The sequence below is a fragment of the Ptiloglossa arizonensis genome, chromosome 3 (assembly GCF_051014685.1).
Source record: "Ptiloglossa arizonensis isolate GNS036 chromosome 3, iyPtiAriz1_principal, whole genome shotgun sequence".
NCBI lineage: Eukaryota > Metazoa > Arthropoda > Insecta > Hymenoptera > Colletidae > Ptiloglossa > Ptiloglossa arizonensis.
The window spans coordinates 4,546,572-4,564,755 of record NC_135050.1 but is presented as its reverse complement, the minus strand read 5'-3'; the positions used below and the strand labels follow the sequence as shown (position 1 = coordinate 4,564,755).

At 27.2% G+C, this 18,184-nt stretch overlaps 4 protein-coding genes and 2 long non-coding RNA genes across 19 annotated transcripts in view; 3 read left to right on the top strand and 3 right to left on the bottom strand.

The window, feature by feature from the left end:
- Positions 1–187, bottom strand: part of Bbs5 (Bardet-Biedl syndrome 5 protein) — a 5,655-nt gene extending 5,468 nt beyond the window's left edge. The window contains exon 1 of the mRNA XM_076307566.1: positions 124–187. Coding sequence (XP_076163681.1) covers positions 124–128 — 5 coding nt within the window. The 5' untranslated portion in view covers positions 129–187. The remainder of the gene's footprint in view (positions 1–123) is intronic.
- Positions 1–12,200, top strand: part of Bdp1 (transcription factor TFIIIB component B'' homolog Bdp1) — a 12,660-nt gene extending 460 nt beyond the window's left edge. Inside the window, exons 2-9 of one of the 6 annotated variants that reach the window (XM_076307557.1) lie at positions 126–260; positions 395–467; positions 1,681–1,938; positions 2,130–2,493; positions 7,191–7,644; positions 7,754–8,187; positions 9,533–9,640; positions 10,179–12,200. In XM_076307557.1, coding sequence (XP_076163672.1) covers positions 2,157–2,493; positions 7,191–7,644; positions 7,754–8,187; positions 9,533–9,640; positions 10,179–10,858 — 2,013 coding nt within the window. In that variant the 5' untranslated portion in view covers positions 126–260; positions 395–467; positions 1,681–1,938; positions 2,130–2,156 and the 3' untranslated portion in view covers positions 10,859–12,200. Of the gene's footprint in view, positions 1–125; positions 261–280; positions 468–1,680; positions 1,939–2,129; positions 2,494–7,190; positions 7,645–7,753; positions 8,188–9,532; positions 9,641–10,178 lie in introns of those variants that run through there. The other 5 variants (XM_076307560.1, XM_076307562.1, XM_076307561.1 and 2 more) reach the window with 5 other exon arrangements.
- On the bottom strand, positions 3,685–6,343 carry LOC143144787 (uncharacterized). Of its 3 annotated transcripts, none has more exons than XR_012991517.1 (3): positions 5,258–6,343; positions 4,976–5,166; positions 3,685–3,811 (listed from the first exon to the last, which is right to left on the bottom strand). It is a non-coding gene; the product is annotated as an uncharacterized LOC143144787 (long non-coding RNA). The 3 variants fall into 3 exon arrangements; XR_012991516.1 differs by lacking the exon at positions 3,685–3,811 and having other exon boundaries at positions 4,937–5,166; positions 5,258–5,759; positions 5,836–6,343; XR_012991515.1 differs by lacking the exon at positions 3,685–3,811 and having other exon boundaries at positions 4,937–5,166.
- Secp43 (tRNA Selenocysteine associated protein) lies at positions 11,059–17,824 on the bottom strand. Of its 5 annotated transcripts, none has more exons than XM_076307571.1 (6): positions 17,554–17,822; positions 14,351–14,479; positions 14,013–14,210; positions 13,548–13,870; positions 13,269–13,468; positions 11,059–12,318 (listed from the first exon to the last, which is right to left on the bottom strand). In XM_076307571.1, the coding sequence occupies exons 2-6, from the start codon at positions 14,390–14,392 to the stop codon at positions 12,194–12,196; spliced, it is 888 nt and encodes a 295-aa protein (XP_076163686.1). In that variant the 5' UTR covers positions 14,393–14,479; positions 17,554–17,822; the 3' UTR covers positions 11,059–12,193. The 5 variants fall into 5 exon arrangements, with proteins under 5 accessions (XP_076163686.1, XP_076163685.1, XP_076163688.1 ...); XM_076307570.1 differs by lacking the exon at positions 17,554–17,822 and adding an exon at positions 14,777–15,292; XM_076307573.1 differs by lacking the exon at positions 14,351–14,479 and having other exon boundaries at positions 17,554–17,824.
- On the top strand, positions 14,409–15,797 carry LOC143144788 (uncharacterized). Of its 3 annotated transcripts, none has more exons than XR_012991519.1 (4): positions 14,409–14,545; positions 14,789–15,009; positions 15,153–15,238; positions 15,316–15,797. It is a non-coding gene; the product is annotated as an uncharacterized LOC143144788 (long non-coding RNA). The 3 variants fall into 3 exon arrangements; XR_012991520.1 differs by having other exon boundaries at positions 14,453–14,545; positions 14,767–15,009; XR_012991518.1 differs by having other exon boundaries at positions 14,519–15,009.
- On the top strand, positions 17,533–18,184 carry Nd-b12 (NADH dehydrogenase [ubiquinone] 1 beta subcomplex subunit 3). The gene has a single exon (XM_076307581.1). The coding sequence runs from the start codon at positions 17,775–17,777 to the stop codon at positions 18,075–18,077; it is 303 nt and encodes a 100-aa protein (XP_076163696.1). The 5' UTR covers positions 17,533–17,774; the 3' UTR covers positions 18,078–18,184.

The following is an 18,184-nucleotide window of genomic DNA, read 5'->3' as shown; positions in this document are numbered from 1 at the left end:
TCCTGCAACATATTACATATCGATTACATGTCTTGAAAGTATCATGGAAATGAATTTCAAAAATAGTTTAATCCCGGAAATAATAATTTATTTTATATTTTATATACTATGACCCATAATTACAGCATTTCGAAAATCCCAAGTTATTTCGTGATATGCTTCGTATCTCGAGTAGCACACATCAGAGCTACGTGAAAAGGAAAGAAATAAACCGAAGCATAGTGACTTTCCCCTAAACTGGCCAGAATTCATTTGAGCCGGTATGTGTTGTATAATCACATAGTATCCTAATAGTTTAATTGAAGGAATATGAAGAAATAGAGAAGAAGTACATGAAAACATTAAACTGTCAATGATGGTAAAATAACCAAAAAATTTTTTTTGTTTTAAGCAGTGAAAAAAGTTAACTGCGATTAAAAATGTTGCAGTCTAAATGGTATACTTTTTAATATGTCTGAGAACTGTTGGTAAGTGAATAGATAACCTGAAATCTTAAAGTATCGTTAGGTTAAGAAGTATTAATGCCTTTTTATTAATATTTAATAATTTTACATTTATTCGTCACCATATTTCCGATTTTCATTATGTTCAAGATTTAGTTCTTTTGACTAATAAATGATTAATTTAACAAGTCTTTTATCAAATGATTACTTTTCTTAAAAATTTAAATAATTGCTAAGGATATAATGTTTCTTATTTGATAAAATGGAAAAGATGTACAGAATAATAACTATTCATTTTATATTATTTAATGAAATGAAAACCACTGGACAAATGTTTTAATCTAATTTTTTTAATTTTATTTGAATAAAATTTATTAATTCTCATTATAAATAATTTTGTTTTGATGATTGTCAATCCAAGACATAAACGTGAAGAAACAAATATGTTATAATTACATTATATATTAATAAATTTTAATAAATTAGAATGTGAGTCAATTTTTTGTGGAAATTCTTTTTTTGGTGTTGCACTGCATACTTTACAGACTCTTCTAGGATTCTGTATGGTAATTTGTCCAATTACTTTATGCATTGTGTATTTTTTAATGTCAGCAGTGCTTATCTGCTAGATCATATTTTATAACTCTTTTAGTATATGAAGTACCTGTTAAAAAATCGATATACTATAAAATATATTTGACTTATTCCAATGTCTATTTGTAGTAGAGTTCAGCAATTTGCAAATTGCTCTTAATAAAAACTATGTTACTTTGTATCCTTTTTTAATAAATTTTATATATTTTAAGTAATGAGTGTAACATTTAAGTTTATCAGGTATTACATTAATTTTTTTATTTATTTATTTGTTCGTTTTGCATAAAAGTAAATAATACAGAAGATAATAATCTGTAATATGTTTGAAAAATACAGAGTGATATTTGCTACATGATTTGATTTGAACTGAATACAATGTCCTTTTCAAGTGAGAAGAATTATATTTACCACTAGTGATGGGTTTATCTATCTTTCTACTTTAAATAAACAAAAATGTTAAATTATCTATAAACAGTTGTCGAAAATGGTACTATATAAACAAAGTCATGCATATATGATGCTCACCATGAAAGTGTTAAGCAATAATTAAGAAAAAATGTTTTTTCCCATTTAGCAGCAATTTCATACAGATCACTTATCTAAAGACACTATTTATATAGTCATTTTATACAATGTTTCACAGGTTTCTATACAAACTTTGCCAGTATGATCAGTAGCTAAAAGTAAGACAAAAATGTCATACAAACATAAATCAATAAAATGTTTTATGAAAAACATAATAAGATATGAAATGTCAAGGGGACAGTAATAGTCTTACTTTCAATGTGATACAGGGCAAGAATAACTAAATAATGTTAATGTATTTGAGCTGTTATTAGAGAATATTAGCTAAGATCTCTTAATAAAATAGTACCATATCACACAGTAAAAATTATTGTGCGTAAGTACATATTTCATATTTTTGAAACAATTTTTTAATAAAGCATTTATGCACCTGTGTTTATTTAAAATTTTCATTTCTTTTTAGTTGTAAAGCACACTAGTTAAATATGTATGGAAACCTATGACATACCTAGTATAAGTAGAAAGTATATATATTACATAAATTGTAATGTCATATCATATTTACAGATCTCATTTCACTTTTATATCAACAAAATGAAGCGAGCACGTATTAAAGCTATGGTTACTGTTCCATTACGACGAAAAGCAACACAAGATTCATCAGTTACTGAAACTGTTGATGTAACTGAATGTGATGAAAAAGACAAGAGTAAATCTGATGATATATGTTTGGCATTACAAGAAACTTCAGAAAATAATTTTCAACAAAAGCAAATACAGGAAAACTTGGTAACAACAGAACAAGTGCAGAATGAACAACTGTGTCATAGCAATGAAAATATTCAGTGTAAAGATGAATTCAAAGAGCGTTTGGCCGAGTCGAAAAAAGAAACTATGCAATCATCAGAAAACTCAAATACATTACAAATTGGTAAGTATTATGACCTATACATTATTTGGCATTTTATAAATTTAATTTTGGTAGAAGTGAAAACATTACAAAAATTAATTGCTTTTAGACATTTATATTTTTCTTTGTACGACATACAGTTATTTGTTAGATAATAATACATTTAAGTTCATTGTTGCAGGTATCCAAATTTGTGCAACAATGTTCTTATTGGAAAGGTTATGAAAATACTATTGTTTGACTCTAAAGTAATATAAAAATAAAGGAAATTATGAAAGGTCAAAATGGTTAGAATGCAAAATAATTGTTTGTTAACAAAATTTATTAACCAATACAATAGAAACCCAGTTATTTGAACCCTTTATTATATAATTATTCAAACTTGAGTAATTAAAATAAGTTTCTAAACAATTTTGTTGAATTGTATTTATATAATGGAAACAGTTGTCTATCTATATTAAATGTTATTTGGGTATTTGTTTCAAGAATATATTGAAATGAAATGTAGTTAATCACAAATTAAAACTACAATTAGTATTATAAAAAGAAGAAAACTCTATAAAAGAGCAATAAATTTTACCACAAAATATAAAATTTATAAATTCTTAATATGTAATATTGTGAAGCTAATACAGTTTGTAGATGATAATTCTTGTAATACAATGAGACGTGTGTTAGATACAAAAATGAAACATGTTTTCAAACAGTTTATGTGGAAATAAAATTCAAATAAACCAATTATGAATCATTTACAACAGAGAAAGTCTTCAAAGTTAATAAAAAAGTCAATGGCAATAATAAGTTTAAATAAGTACTGTATAGTTAACATTTTTTAAATCAGAGCATGTTATGCATGAACTATATATGGATAAGAAAATAGTTTTGCTAAAATTAGTCTAATAATACATTTTTGAAAACATTGTGTGATCTTAATAAATGATAAGGATGTAACTGTAATTGTATTCATATATCATAGATATATTGATCTTTAACTTTTTTTTTATTTCTAGTAAGAATCTAAGGGAAGGTTCTGATCTAGAAAGTCATTTTTAGAATTTGTTTTTAATACAAAACAAATATAAAATAATTAAATAGTAATGATAAATAAAGAAGATGACAATCTGTGACTTTTAATATTGTATTATACATCTTGCGAACATATAAAAGAGTGCATAACTTTTTATTTTATTCAAATTTTAAAAACATTCATGGTGCGTTCCAAAGTAATCCATGAAAAATTTCTTCTTGAATGGGGAAAGTTCTCACTTTTTGATTGTAAATCCAAAACAAAAAAATCGGATATATTCTGAAACTGTATGAAATTTCCAAAACAATGAACCTACAAAAGTGAACAAAAAATAATTTTTTTTTAACACTTCAAAATTAAACATAATTTTTTTTTATCATTTTTTCATAATTCGAATATCCTTCAAAATTAATAAATTTAAAAAAACTCAAGGTACAAGAGGTTCATCCAGCGGTGATAATTCACTTCTTATTCATACTATCAAAAAATGATTTTTTTTTTAAATAATAACAATTTCTAATATGTTTGTAATTGTTATGTGTACTAAATATCCATCTCATTCCAGGTAACGAAGCATAACTTCATGCTTTTATATTTTTGTTATTTGCAAGCAAAATCTCATATTATTTTGAACACAGATTTTACACTATAATAAAAACTTTCTAGAATTACATTATACAGGGTATTTATTAATTCATAGGAAATATTCATAGAGAAATAAAATACATTTATAACTTGTAGACCCACTTCTAATAATCATTTTACAAAAACATACAACAGTTTATTTTATACGATTTTTTCATAAATAAATTCTACAACAGTATCAATATTTCATATACACATCAGATTCGATTTGAAACTTAGAAAAGTACGTAAACATTTAACATTATCATAATAAATTTTACGTTGTAATTTATTGCTGATAACATTAAAAACAGTTGATAAATGTATAATTACATATACATGATCAGAATCTACTAGGATGACATACTTCTAATCGCAAATAGCGAGTCAAGTTCAAATGTGAGCCGCTACGATAGAGTCCAATATTAAACCCATGCAGTACTTAACACTTAAAAGCCTATAACTTTAACCATTTTTAGAATTTTAAAATTTCCTTTTAACTACATATTCTTTGAACATCGAACAAGTTACAAATACCAAAAAAAAAAATTATCTTTTAAAAGTTTTAGACTGGAATCTGCCCTTAATTCTCAATCACAAAAAAAAGTTAATTCAAGAACACAACTAAACCTATTTTACCTACTACGTTATTTGGTTGAAAAATAATTCTCTTTTCTGTAGAGTATAAATGTATAGAAAATTTATTTTAAATTGAAAAATAACATTTGACCATTTTAAAGAATTTTAATATCTTAATTTATGATTCATTAAATCAAACAGGTTTTTGTATGTTTATCAATAATAAAATACATATTTGCAACAACCATTTTGAACTTTAATATTTTTACATACTGTTATAAAAAAATATATGTTGCTCATTATTTACTATCTGCAACAGTTGCCAACATATAGTAATCTCTGCCTTCAAGTGTAAAATATAGGGACCATACTTGATTTGCAAAAAGGGTAGGTAGCAATTACACTGTCTAACACAAATGCGTTTTTGCAGTATTCAGTAGGTAAACCTTGTAGAGTTTCTCAATCTAAACATAAATTCATAATACTATCAAAAAATGATTTTTTTTTTAAATAATAACAATTTCTTAAATATACTACATAAATAGAGTTGCTCACCTTCAGATTTCAAAAAATTTGAAGTTTTGTAAAAACGTCTGATTTTTAGCAAAAAGGAAGTATTATATAAAACCTAAAAGCGTTAGCAAGTTCTAATTGGCCTTAAAAGATAAAAGAGAGATTCTTGAATGTAGCAGTGTTCAAGTTGTATTTTTTAGTTCTAAATGATTGTAGTCATTGAAGTTTTAAAAAGTGCCAATCTACGTAGTTTCTACATATTATTTTTGCATTTCTTCAAAATGTTATTTGTGTAGCTCCAATTCACTACACAGTATTGAATTCTGTAAATATTTTTGAAGAAAAAATCATCTAGGAGAAAAGTAAAAGTGCTTTTCAATTCACACAAATCGAAAAAATATCGTTTGGCAATGCGTGAACAGCATTTTGCCACCATCTCTCGGCTCAGCAGTGCTTTAGCTATGCGTAATCAACATGACTAGTGTCATCCAATATGTACTTACTGCATTTAGTAAAGATAAATTTTTTCATGTAATCTTCCATACTAATCATAAAATTATTAAGAAATGTATTAATTGCTTTTGATTTTAACAGAAGAAGTATATAAAATAAAAAATTACCTGTAACATCAGTCATACAAACAAACTTAAAAATAATTGCATTTTACTTGATGTTTATATGTTACGTCTTTCTTAACGTTTGTCAATGTTCAGTAATAGTTCACTAGATATGGCACATATATTCTTTCCTTGATATTGTTTTTCCACTCTAAAACTGCTTAGTCTATTTTAATAAAGATTTTGACATATCGTTGACGCAGGATTGTATGCTTTTCTTTATTTTATTAATTGGAAAGCAAAGGGAGACACGTACAAAAGGTGGTTGCGTGTCAAAAAGTCGCTCATCTTCACGAAGGTTTAATATGCCTCTATATAAACATCGCTGCAATTCATTTGTGGTACTTTTCTCCTTTCTTTATCATTTTTATTTTGTATTCTCATTTTTAGATAATACAAATACGCATACAATTCTTTCCTTTGCTGTAGTCATATAAGAATAATATCAATGTATTATATTATACTGTTTTGCGTGACTGGATACTGAATGACACTAACCCTGTCGATTACGCGTAACTATCATATGTTGAACTGAGATAAGTGAGTGATGGCCGCATGGCGGCAAAACATTTTGCACGCATTCCCGACGGATATTTTCTAGATTTATGTGAACTGAAATCTGTTTTGATACCTCTCGATGGTTTCTTTTTTAAAAATGTTTATAAAATGCGAAATTGTATAGCAAATTTGTGTTATACAAATAACATCTTTTAGAAATGCAAAAATAATACGAGGAAACTATGTAGATCGACACTTTTTAAAACTTTAACGGTTGTTTACAATCATCCAAAACTCCAAAATATTATAAATGTAAACACTTATGCATTCAGGAATCTTTTCTCTATCTATTAAGACTGATAAGAATCTAACGTTGTAAGTTTTCGCGTAATACTTAAGATCGCGTAACACGATCTCAACGAATTATTTTTAATTATATGTACGTGCTTTCAAATAAGATCGTGCTTTCCAAATATATAATGAAAAATATACAAATTAAAAATTTTAGTAGTAGGCGATTCTGCGTGCATATCTCGCCTAGAATAATCGATCGTTCAAAAAGATTATTCGCGCTAAAAAAACACAGTGACGAGGATGATCTCTTTACATAAATCCAGTGTAAAACTTATTACTTGAAAGCGGGAATTATTGTACTTAGATCAAGTCAAACAATTGTTAAATAGCGTATATAGTGTTTATATAATTTAAAAAATAAATTATAGTTATTTTATTTATTGTAAATGTGGATGATGCATTATGTTACGTTTTCTATAGAATAATTAAACAAGATCTCAAATTTTTTCATTAAAAAAGCTTAAATATTGAAAAATTAATAATTATTAATAATTTGTAATTTCTAGTTTCTCCTATAAAATCAGCACAATGCCGGCTAAGTTACATTAGACCAACACCTAAATTAGATAGTGGTGGTAGAGTAAGAAGGAATAGTATACAAGGAAGTGGAGCGAGTGCAAGTGAATCAGAAGATGATAGTAGGAGAGTAACTTGTACCGCAACCAATCATATAAGAAATGATTTGGTTCATTCAGCAGAAAGTGCTAAGGACACTGTTGCTAATAATACTAAGAACAACTTAATAAAATCAAAAGTAGGTCAGAAGAGACGTATTTTAGTTTCAGAATCTGCAAGAAAATTAGCAGAGGCTAGAAGAGAATTTCATTTAAAACATGAAAATAAAACGCCAGATAGAAGTAAGCTTACAATGTATGATCTTATATATTATAATCCTGTTACTAATCCTATGAAGAGGTCTAAAGAATCTGGAATGGTGGCAAGAAAAATTTCAGAATGCCAGTGAGCATCTCATTAACTAAATAAAGTGAAATACTTTCCAAATTAATATACATTTTTTAATATGATTTAAATTTGATTTTATATAAAACAATACAATACAATATTACAGGTCTGAAGAATTTCAAGAAGAAGAAAATGTGGATGATCCATCATGTGCAATGCCTGTTCCTCAAGTAAAAGTTGGACCAGATGGTCAGTTAATAATAGATGAACAAAGTCTTGTTATAGAACAAACTAATGCAAAGAAAGGCAGAGAAGTATTAGCGAAGGATGCTATTATTGATGATGATAACAATGGAAGTGGATTTTATAAAAAGCGTCAAAAAAGTAAAGAGTGGCCCAAATGGGAAACTTTAAAATTTTATAAAGCATTAAATACAGTAGGTACGGATTTCCTGCTGATGCAAAGTCTTTTTCCAAATAGAACGCGGCAAGAAATTAAATTAAAATTTAAAAAAGAAGAAAAAGTAAATAGAAACTTGGTTGAAAAAGCACTTGCATACCATCAAGAATTTGATACTGAAATATTAGAAAAATCATTAGGTAAGTTTAAATAATAAATTTATTTTTTAATATATACAAAGTGATTCAGAAATACATATCAATAGTTCAGACTTAAAGAATGAAAGAGACACTTTTAACATTTTCTTCAATCATTTATAATTCGAAAACTAAGGTAAATAGAATGTATGTTCATAAGACATTATTTACTTATCTTAGTGTATAGATTTACCTTGTGAAGTATGGACATGTGTTTCTAAATTACCCTGTACATATGCTTTAAAAGTTTTGATTTTGTGCATATAGATGTATATGCAACTAATTTTTTACGCGAAAATGAAGTATCAATTTTAGTTACTTTATGCAGAATATTCTGAGATAAGTGTTGCCTCTAATAGTTGTTTATAAAAGTGTACGTATAACAGAATTTTATTCACAATTTTGTATTTTAAGATTTTACCAACTGCCCAAATTATGCTTAACTAGAAGCTGTGTGTCGCATATTTTTTATAAATTACACTTAATAACATGCCTTAACTTGAATTTCTGTAACTTCTACAATAGAGGAATTATTAATATGAAATTTTGAAACAAAACTCATGTCTCTCTAATTTGCATTGACTAAGATTATTATCAGTCAATACTATCACTGTCATTATCACTATCTTCTGAATAACTTTTTGTATCAATGCAGATTCCCTTAAGTGTTGAATAAATATCACTACATTTTCTCGACATTGTGTAGATTAATTTTATACCAACAGCATATTTGAACTTAAATATGTAATATAACACTGGACATGTTAATAATGGCAATAATTTTCTTTCGTCAATTTCACATGTTCATAAGAAACGTTTGAAACAACAATGCAAGCAGATAGATCCCCCGTGAATTTGACTTATGCAAAATAAACCGCATCTTTGACTACATCCCATAAAAAGAAAACGAGAATGTGACGATTCAAGCGTCGCCAATCATGATTCCTTTATTAAAAATGCGGCGGAACACAAAAAAGATCTCCCTATTCTGATACTAATGAAGAATTTTGTTTCTACTTTTTGATAAATACTTCAATGTTACTTAATAATTTACAAGTGAGTTGCTATATTTCTGTTTGAGACTAACTGTTTATAAATTCTATTCATAAATAAAGGTAAAACAAATACAGTAAATTCATATTCAACTATCTACAAATGATGCAGAAAAATAAAAATTATTTGAATCATTGAAAGTGAAGTATTTAAAGGTGCTCTGGAAGTAGAGTTATGTTGTTTTTTTATCTCTTACCATTGACCAAATATTCACATGGACTTTATCTCAAGACATTCTGTATAAAGAAAGTGAACTATGCTGATTACTGAATTTCTGAATTTTGTTTATTAATAGCTACGTTCGAAAATTCAGAGAAAGAACATTCCAGTACACAAGAAAAACGAAAACTGCAGGGATCAAAAGAAAAAAGGAAAATAAAAGCAGAAAGAAAGCGAAAATGTAGTAAGTTAAAATATATACAAAAGTATTCCACCTATAGTTTTATAAGCCTTTTTTACATAACTTAGAGATAATAATTTTTTCTTATGGCTGTTACGATTCAATGGTGCTATTTATGTAACAAATCGTGCACCGATAATAAAGAGGGGAAGGAAGTAGTTCCATTTCATCTTTTTTAACGGAATGATAAATAAATTTGTGCACTTTTTAATTTATACTGCAAAAATGTTACAAGTAAAAATATTATATGGAAGAAGTCTAGTTCTTTCACCATAGAGTTAATGTTTCAGGCTCTATCCATAAAACTATAAAAAAGATTTTACTGTTCTCTAAAAGTTTGGAAGAAACAGCTGATAACAGTTTAGGTGGGCCAGAGTGTATGAAATTGAATATTTATTAATATTTTTAATAATTTTCATACATTTTCAACTGATAAACTAACTGCTATCATTTAATATTACATTACAAGAATGAAGTTACATGTATAAAATGTTTATTTAACATGTGAATAAAATAAATTATTTACAAACAAAATTTTTAGGGATTGTAGCATCTAGTATTGCAGAAATGGATGCATCAGATGAAGAAGATAATTGTATAGAGTTGATAGAACAAAATGAAAATACAGAAACAAGTGAATATCAAGAATTATTAAATAAAACAAACAAAAGAAGACGTAAAGGATCAAGAGAAGAGAAAAAAATATCGGAGAAGGCATTAATTGAAACAGATGATGTTGAATCATTAAGTTTATACAATGGAGTTGATAGTGATACAGAGGTTTACCATGTCAGACCGACTAGATCTGGAAGATTACCAAAAGTAAAAAAATTACAGGGACCAGATATAAATACATTGGACAATGAAATACTAAATTATGATTCTATTGATCATGAAACTGTAACCTCACCAAAAGATAATTTAATCTTTAATAATACTGACATTAATCAAGAAACTCAATATGAAAATTCTGTTAAAACAGTCATACCAAATATTGATCATGTAGAGCCAGGATCTTTAGTTATTTTATCAAAGGAATCGCCAGAAGAACCTGGAAAAAGTGTTTTACAAGTTTATATGGTTAGTTCTAATATTAACGCTTCTCAAACTCTCAAAGAATCTAATATTACATCTGTAAATTTACCACCAGAACTCTTGGCGACTGTAACCACTAAATTATCAGACGTTGAATCAATTACAGTAAAACAAGAATATGAATAATTTATTGTACAATACTTGAGTCTCTTAGAAACTCAACTGATCAATTCCACTTTTTGTAAATTTCTGATTTTTAATGAAATTTAAAAAAATGTGTAACATCAATTTTTTATATTTTTTTATTTCATGAAATTGATTAGTTAGGCTGCTGAAAGACTTATTTAATGTTCATAGCTAGACGTCACTTTTTTTTTTATAATTAATACATTATCACATGACAGTTTAATAAACATAATTATTACATCCTTATCAGTATATATAATTAACACCATGTAGTACGATAACTTACTTCAGAATTAATAATAATAGGTAATTCGTATTTCTTTAATTCTTTGTGAACAGGTGTCGACAAATAGCCGCCAAAGTATTTGTAGCATTCTGGACGCATTTGTTTCAGTAGGTATATAGTCGCCCGAATTTTGTTTAAGTGTCTGAAATGCACGTCAGTATATAACTGTTCGCTTCGCACTTACTTTAAGTGTGTATGTGACATTTTTCTCAAAAAGATTAAAATGTTTTCATTGCGAAACACTTATGTACTGTTAGCATTAATTAGGCGATCCGTTCACAAAGAATTAAATACAAAAAAGGAGTGTAATAAATAAATTTTGTATAAAATATTTTAAATTAAATATCTATTCTATCATGTACACATAATTTTGTAATAATTATAATGTTAGGTTCTTGCAAAAGCAATAAATTGGTGTATATGTAGGGTGTTACAGCACACAAAAATTATAAAGAGTTTGTACAAAAATTTTTCGATTTTGTTTCCAAATTATAGCCGTTTTTAATATTTGAATTATTCTTATTTTTAGTTTAAATTTCACTCTGTGCAATTAGTTATAATTGGTATTTTGTATCTCGTTTATGATTCTTTCATAACATGTGTAAACATGTACATGATGTTTCGTATTAAAGCAACTTCTGCAGAAACATGTGACCAATTGATACAATATAAAAGCGGTAATCATAGAGAAACAAAGTCAAATAGGACAAATGTTTGCATGAACTTTTTTCGATTACATTTATATGCTAAAGTTACTCTTGAAGTTATGCCGATATTTTACTCAACACCCTATACATACTACATTATTCCTATTAAAGTCGCTTATTAAAATATGTAAAAAATGTTGTTTCTCGTTATGAAATTGTTTATAATTTTTGCTTATAATACAAGATACATAAAGTATAATATCTTGTTTAAATATTTTATTGTAATTTATTGATTGAAGACGTTCTCCAATGTGTTATTTGTATATGGATTAACAATCTATTTAAATGATTAATAAAATGATGAACAGGAATGAGAAATAAAAATAATATATGAAAAGATCTTTAATAACATAATTCTAGTGTGTCACATGGAATCCATTTTGAACTTTCCAATGCATCCCACAAATTATAATCTTGCTCTATTATTTCTCTATTAAGTTTATCGATGTCTGTAGGAACTGAATGCTCTACAAAAACAGAAAAAAAAATAAAATTATAATTATGTAAAATTTTGTTTGTTTCATAAAAAAAACAAACAAAACACATATAACACTGTATATGAATTACGGGGTATCAGGATTTTACTGCTCTATATAATTATTTTTCAAGTGTCTGTTTCATTTAAGGCAATTAAGTCTGGTTATTTTGTTCAAAGAATTTTATATTCATGCAAATAAGGGAAGAAAGAATAAGCTCACAAATTATACAGAATAATATTATATAAAGAACAATATCTTACTAAATATCACATATTAAAACATTAAATATGCTACAACACAGTATTTAATAATAAATAACAAGAAATTACTAATTTATTGTAATAATGTTTAAGGATTCATAAATATAAGGAAAAAAATATTTGTATGTATTAAATAAACTTTTGTAACATATTATTTATTGGTTTTAGAAAAAACATCAAATGAAATATATTGTATTTGGTGAAACTTATCACAAAGAAACAAATCACTTTTTTCATGACTTGTATTTTTTAAGTTAACAAGATGATCCTAAGTTTTTAAAATAATGCTACATATTTTTAGTATTACTCTTTTGCGATAAAAGGTCAAATTCAATAACCTGTAATAAAATAAAGTTGAAATGACTTTAATAAATCACAATATACGATAAACACTAGGAGCCATTACTAGTACTCCAGATTGTAATAAGTAGTTCTACAAATACACAAATTAAAGAGAATAATATGTGTTTTAAGGTTATTGGTTATTTCAAAATTACTTTGTAGTAAGTCCTCATCAAATACTACATATTTCATATGAAATAGCTTTTTATAAAATCAATAAGTGGCAAGTTATTTCAGATGGCAATTTTTATTAACTTATCTTGAATAATTTTAGAAACAATGTTGTATAAAATGAGTTATATATGTTAATATATGTATAAAGAGACATTTTCGTACCAATCAATTCCAATTCATCCTCTTCTGGTTTTTGGTCTGATACATAACTATTATACCCATCTGATGTAGGTTCACTTTCATAATAACCTTGTTGCCATGCACTATAACTATTCCAATATGATGACGTATCATAGTAGTTATAAGAATCTGAATTCATATTTGATGCTGTATATTCAGATGATGATTGTGGCGGAGTAGATCTGTAAAAACAAAAGAAATTAATTACCAAAGTCAATTAATTTGTATTTTATGAAGTAAAAATTTAGACACTTTACATACCCTGATATTTTATTCCAGGGTCTAGGAACAGCATTGCAAATTTTTAATGATTTTGTTCCTAACCCTCTGTATCCATTCATAGTAACTAGACTATTTTTCTGTTCCTCCTCATTGGCAAATCTAACAAAACCATATCCTTTACTGAACCCAGAACTATCTAAAATTACTTTTGCAGTTCTAATTGAATTATATTTTGCAGCGAATGCTCTATATAAAGAATAGTCATCCACATCTGTTGATAAATCTCCAACCCAAATACTAAATTCTCGTTCTGCTGCTGGTTTTCCTGTTGTACTAGCATGATTTAATCGAAATCTTACAGCCTAAAATACAAAACCAAGAGGAATGTAAAAAATAATCTAATAAATTAACACTCACTATTTAATTCTATAATTATAAATAAAGGTACAATAATGGTATAACTTTTCAAATAAAATATTTTACTAAAATTTGTCAAGTTCTTACTGGATTAGAACCAGGAATCACTTTGCCATTTAGTTTATGCATTGCGTCCAATGCCATTTCATCAGTTGGAAAATGTACAAAACAATAACCTGCTGGTTCACCAGTATAACGATTCCTCATTACTTTGACAGTTTGTGGTTGCTCTCCCATTTTATGAAAAGCATTCATTATGAAACTTTCTGTCATATATGGTTCTAGCTGAAATAAATTGTGGACAATTTAGCAAAACTAATAAGTATAAAATATATAAAAAATAAACTACAGCAAAGAAATCTATAAAACTATTTTTATAATAACAAACTTTTTATGTATATTTTTTTAAAATAGATAATTCTTACCCCTCCCATCCATAATTGGCATAATACCATTGGTCCTGACATTTTCTTGTTTGTGATTATTTGAAATTCAGAAGACACTTATAATTATAATTACTTAAATGGTGATTCTTCAATTTACTTGTCTGTTATCTAAATAAAATCAGTGCCCATACACATTTGATACAGCGTTATAGTCATATGACTCGTATGTAAAAGGTAGCGCATGTTAAAAATGTTGTTTTAAATTGAAATAGGTTAGAATTGCATTTAGTACACGCTGTCAACACAAAATCTTAATCTGCATTGTACAAATTTTTAATTACATAAATATATTGTTTCTTTCACGATTAGAAATATACGAAAACTACTAATAATTTATATAAGGAAATGTTACGAACTTGCTACTTTTTTTTATTAAATTTTTTATTTTTCTACAGTAATATTTACATTGCAATTAAGGTTACCAGGAAAAATCCCACGAGGCAAACAGGAGAATTGAATAAAGGAAATTTGCTGATGGGGGGAGAAATAACGGGTGTCCCATTGTATTGTATTTTTCGGACTCGCTTGGGTTGATTCTTTAACGTTCGAAATTCAAATTCGGTTACAGTGAGATGTGTAGTATGAAACACTTGTGAATTATTGTAAATTATTATTGTTGACGATTTGGATAAAATCAGGTAAGATATATTTGGAATATTCATGTATGAATTTAAGTTTTAAGAAAGGATTTTTTGAATAATAAGTGTTTCTTTACTTACGAAGTTCATTCTTTTAATGGCTTCTTTTTAAAATTTTTGGATATGCATTATATTATAAATAGATAATAACATGGCTGAAGGAGAACCAGATCCAAGCAATATTATTGTGAGCAGCATTATGGATATTGAACTGGAGTTAGTGTCTAAGGTAAAATATATGTTTGATATTTGTGCATAAATTTAAAAGTTGAAGAATGAGTAAAGTAATCAATACTTTATTAACAGATATCGAAGGTAGTAAGAGTTCATCATCTGGGAAAAAGGTGAATAAAGTAAAATTCATTAATCTTGATTGAAGGATCCCTCCTTCTCAACATAGACAATTCAACATGAAGGAAATCCTTTCACAGCCAAATGTTTAACATGCAAGAAAGAGATTCAAAGTAGGTAAGAGTGATCTATAGAGACATAATCTTTCTGCTACATATCAGTCTAACCCAATAACTAACGATTTCTTGAATTCATTTAATAATGCCATGTATAAAAAGCAAATTATGCGAAATGTATTATTTAATATAATAGTATCGGATGATAAACAAAAACAATAGTAATAATTATTACTTACATATTATATATATAATTTTGTATACATTTTTATGTATATTGTATCTAGATTTTTGTACATATTCTTTTGTATGTTTTGTATATGTTTAATATAGATTTCTAAATATGTTTTTGTATACACACGTATTTTATGTATATTTTTATTTTAACCTCATATAATTTGTATAAATACTTCAATAAATTTACATTACAACAATAATGTGGATAAATAATTTTTCAAATTTCTACGTCTAACCAATATTACAGATTCAAAATCACGTTATTAAAAAAAAATGCCATTTAAAATTTTCTACTTCAAAAACCTAACTAAACGAACTCTACAACAATGTGATGAAATAGAATTTATAGGACACCAGTTATTTTATTCTCCATCACTATTTCGCTACAATATGAGCCGCGGCATTAACTATACCAAGTTCCTTCACTATTCATTTCGGGGGATTTTGGTAGCAACTCTTGACTTTGGATTTAAATCCCAACACCGCTTCACCTTACAGTTCGACTACCCTTACATGGAACAAAGTTGGTGGGAATTGGCGTTTTTGGGAAACTATCCCACGAGAGGAAACTTGTCACCTATTTAATACTAATCGTGTCGCTACTCATTCGTATTATTCTCCTAGAGTGAAGATGTCAATACGCTGTGCCTTTTTTTCGTGGACGAATAATATAAACGATATATATATTTTTAATATGATTTAACCGCCGAGATGAAAATTTTGTTGAAAAAAGAATTTTTCAACTTTTGATTTAGCATTTTTAATTCGAGGATACTAAAGTTATGATTAGAGCAGTTTAGCACAAGTCGTGGTTTTCGACGATTCAAATAGGCACATTGTTTAGAAAATCCCAGTCAAGATTGTTATTTAAGTAAATCTAATATACTTGCCTCGATCTTGCTTATATTTATTTAAATTCTGAGACATTTTTTAAAAAATTGTATTAATTTTGTGCATTATAATAGCAATTTTTGTATGAATGCAAAGTGGTATTTTGGTGCAAGTATGCACGATAAGAATCTTTGCGAGAGAATTACCGGAACTATTAAAATATCACCATATAAGTATATGTACATGCATATATGATAAATTAACAAAATTCAGTAACAGATGCTCTTAAGAAACTTTATAGCATTTCTTCCATGAATTACATATTTACGTTCAAATAAAGTTTCTTCTACGTTAGAGTCGAATTGAACAGCAAAATTAAAGGGTAATATGTTCTTGTTGTTTTGTAATTGTTCTTTCTATTTAATTGAAAATAACATTTTCATAAAACGATCTTCAAGTAATTACTATATTATGAACACTTAAATAACGAGGTTTAAGTAACAAACTGTCCTAAATTCTAATTTCTACCGCGTACAACGTTACGATTTATTTTGAGACTTTGTCGGTCACATTGCACGTGAGACTAAAATGGTAATGGGATCCTAGGACTTCAAAAGGTGTACAGAAAAATATATCGGTCTACTCTGTACTTCGACTGTAGTATTATATTAAATTTTTACCAAATAAAATGTTTGTTTTAAATTACTTAAATCTGGCGTTCTATTTTAACAGTTATTTCAATATCCTTCCCTCCTGTAGTTCATCCTTTATATTAATATTTTATGTAAATTATGTAACATTTTCTTATGTTAAATTATACAACATAATTGTATTTGTACGTATGTGTAATATACATATGTATATTGATTATATTTTGTTGTAAACTTTGTTTTGTTACGGAAAATGCAATCATTAGATTAAAAAATTATATATATACATATGCATCCGTGTATGTATAGTGTGTGTGCACGCACGCGTATATGTATGTACATATGTGTGCATATTATATATACATATATATATATATACCCATATACACACATATACATATATAATCACCTCATTTTACCTTGTGCTCTTTACAGATTTTCTAAAAATTTTCACATAATTTTCAGAAAGAACGAAAGAGATCATTTGACACCCTTTTCACTCAATCAAAGCACTCTACTGATACTTTTGCGACGCAAGCGCATAAACCGTCTATTAACAACACTGCTCCAGAGGTTATATTGGACAGCACTGACTTGTACGTTCTTGCTTAACTCTTAAAATTTACATTGTTTGAAGAAAATGGGTGGTCACGGAGACGGCCATGCTAAACCAATAAAAATACCTAGTCCTGATATATACAAGGTGGAAAATGTGCCAGAACTTGTACGTCTGCAAGAAGCATTAGCTGCAAGGGGACTGAAAGATCCTTGGTTGAGAAATGAAGTTTGGCGTTTTCAGTATCCTAATAAACAAGCCTATCTTAAAATTTTGGTGCCTACATTACTTAGAGGCGCCTTAATTGGGATTCCAGCATTTTTAGTAACAATAGGTATAGAAAAATACCTAAATGGTGATGATCATGGCCATGGTGATCACCATTAATGTTGCTTAGAAAAATGAACTGTATACATAGCAAGACTAATTGTAATGAATATTGTTATTATCGTAAATATTGTATCTTATAAAATAAATTATAAAATGAAACACAA

Excerpts from the sequence above, each read along its gene's own strand:
- Secp43 (XM_076307571.1), bottom strand. The coding sequence starts at position 14,392 with ATGTCAGGACCAATGGTATTATGCCAATTATGGATGGGAGGG. Across the intron at positions 14,211-14,350 it reads GCCAATTATGGATGGGAGGG|CTAGAACCATATATGACAGA; the intron begins GTAAGAATTATC and ends AATTTATTTCAG. Across the intron at positions 12,319-13,268 it reads GGATGAATTGGAATTGATTG|AGCATTCAGTTCCTACAGAC; the intron begins GTACGAAAATGT and ends CTGTTTTTGTAG.
- Nd-b12 (XM_076307581.1), top strand. The coding sequence starts at position 17,775 with ATGGGTGGTCACGGAGACGGCCATGCTAAACCAATAAAAATACCTAGT.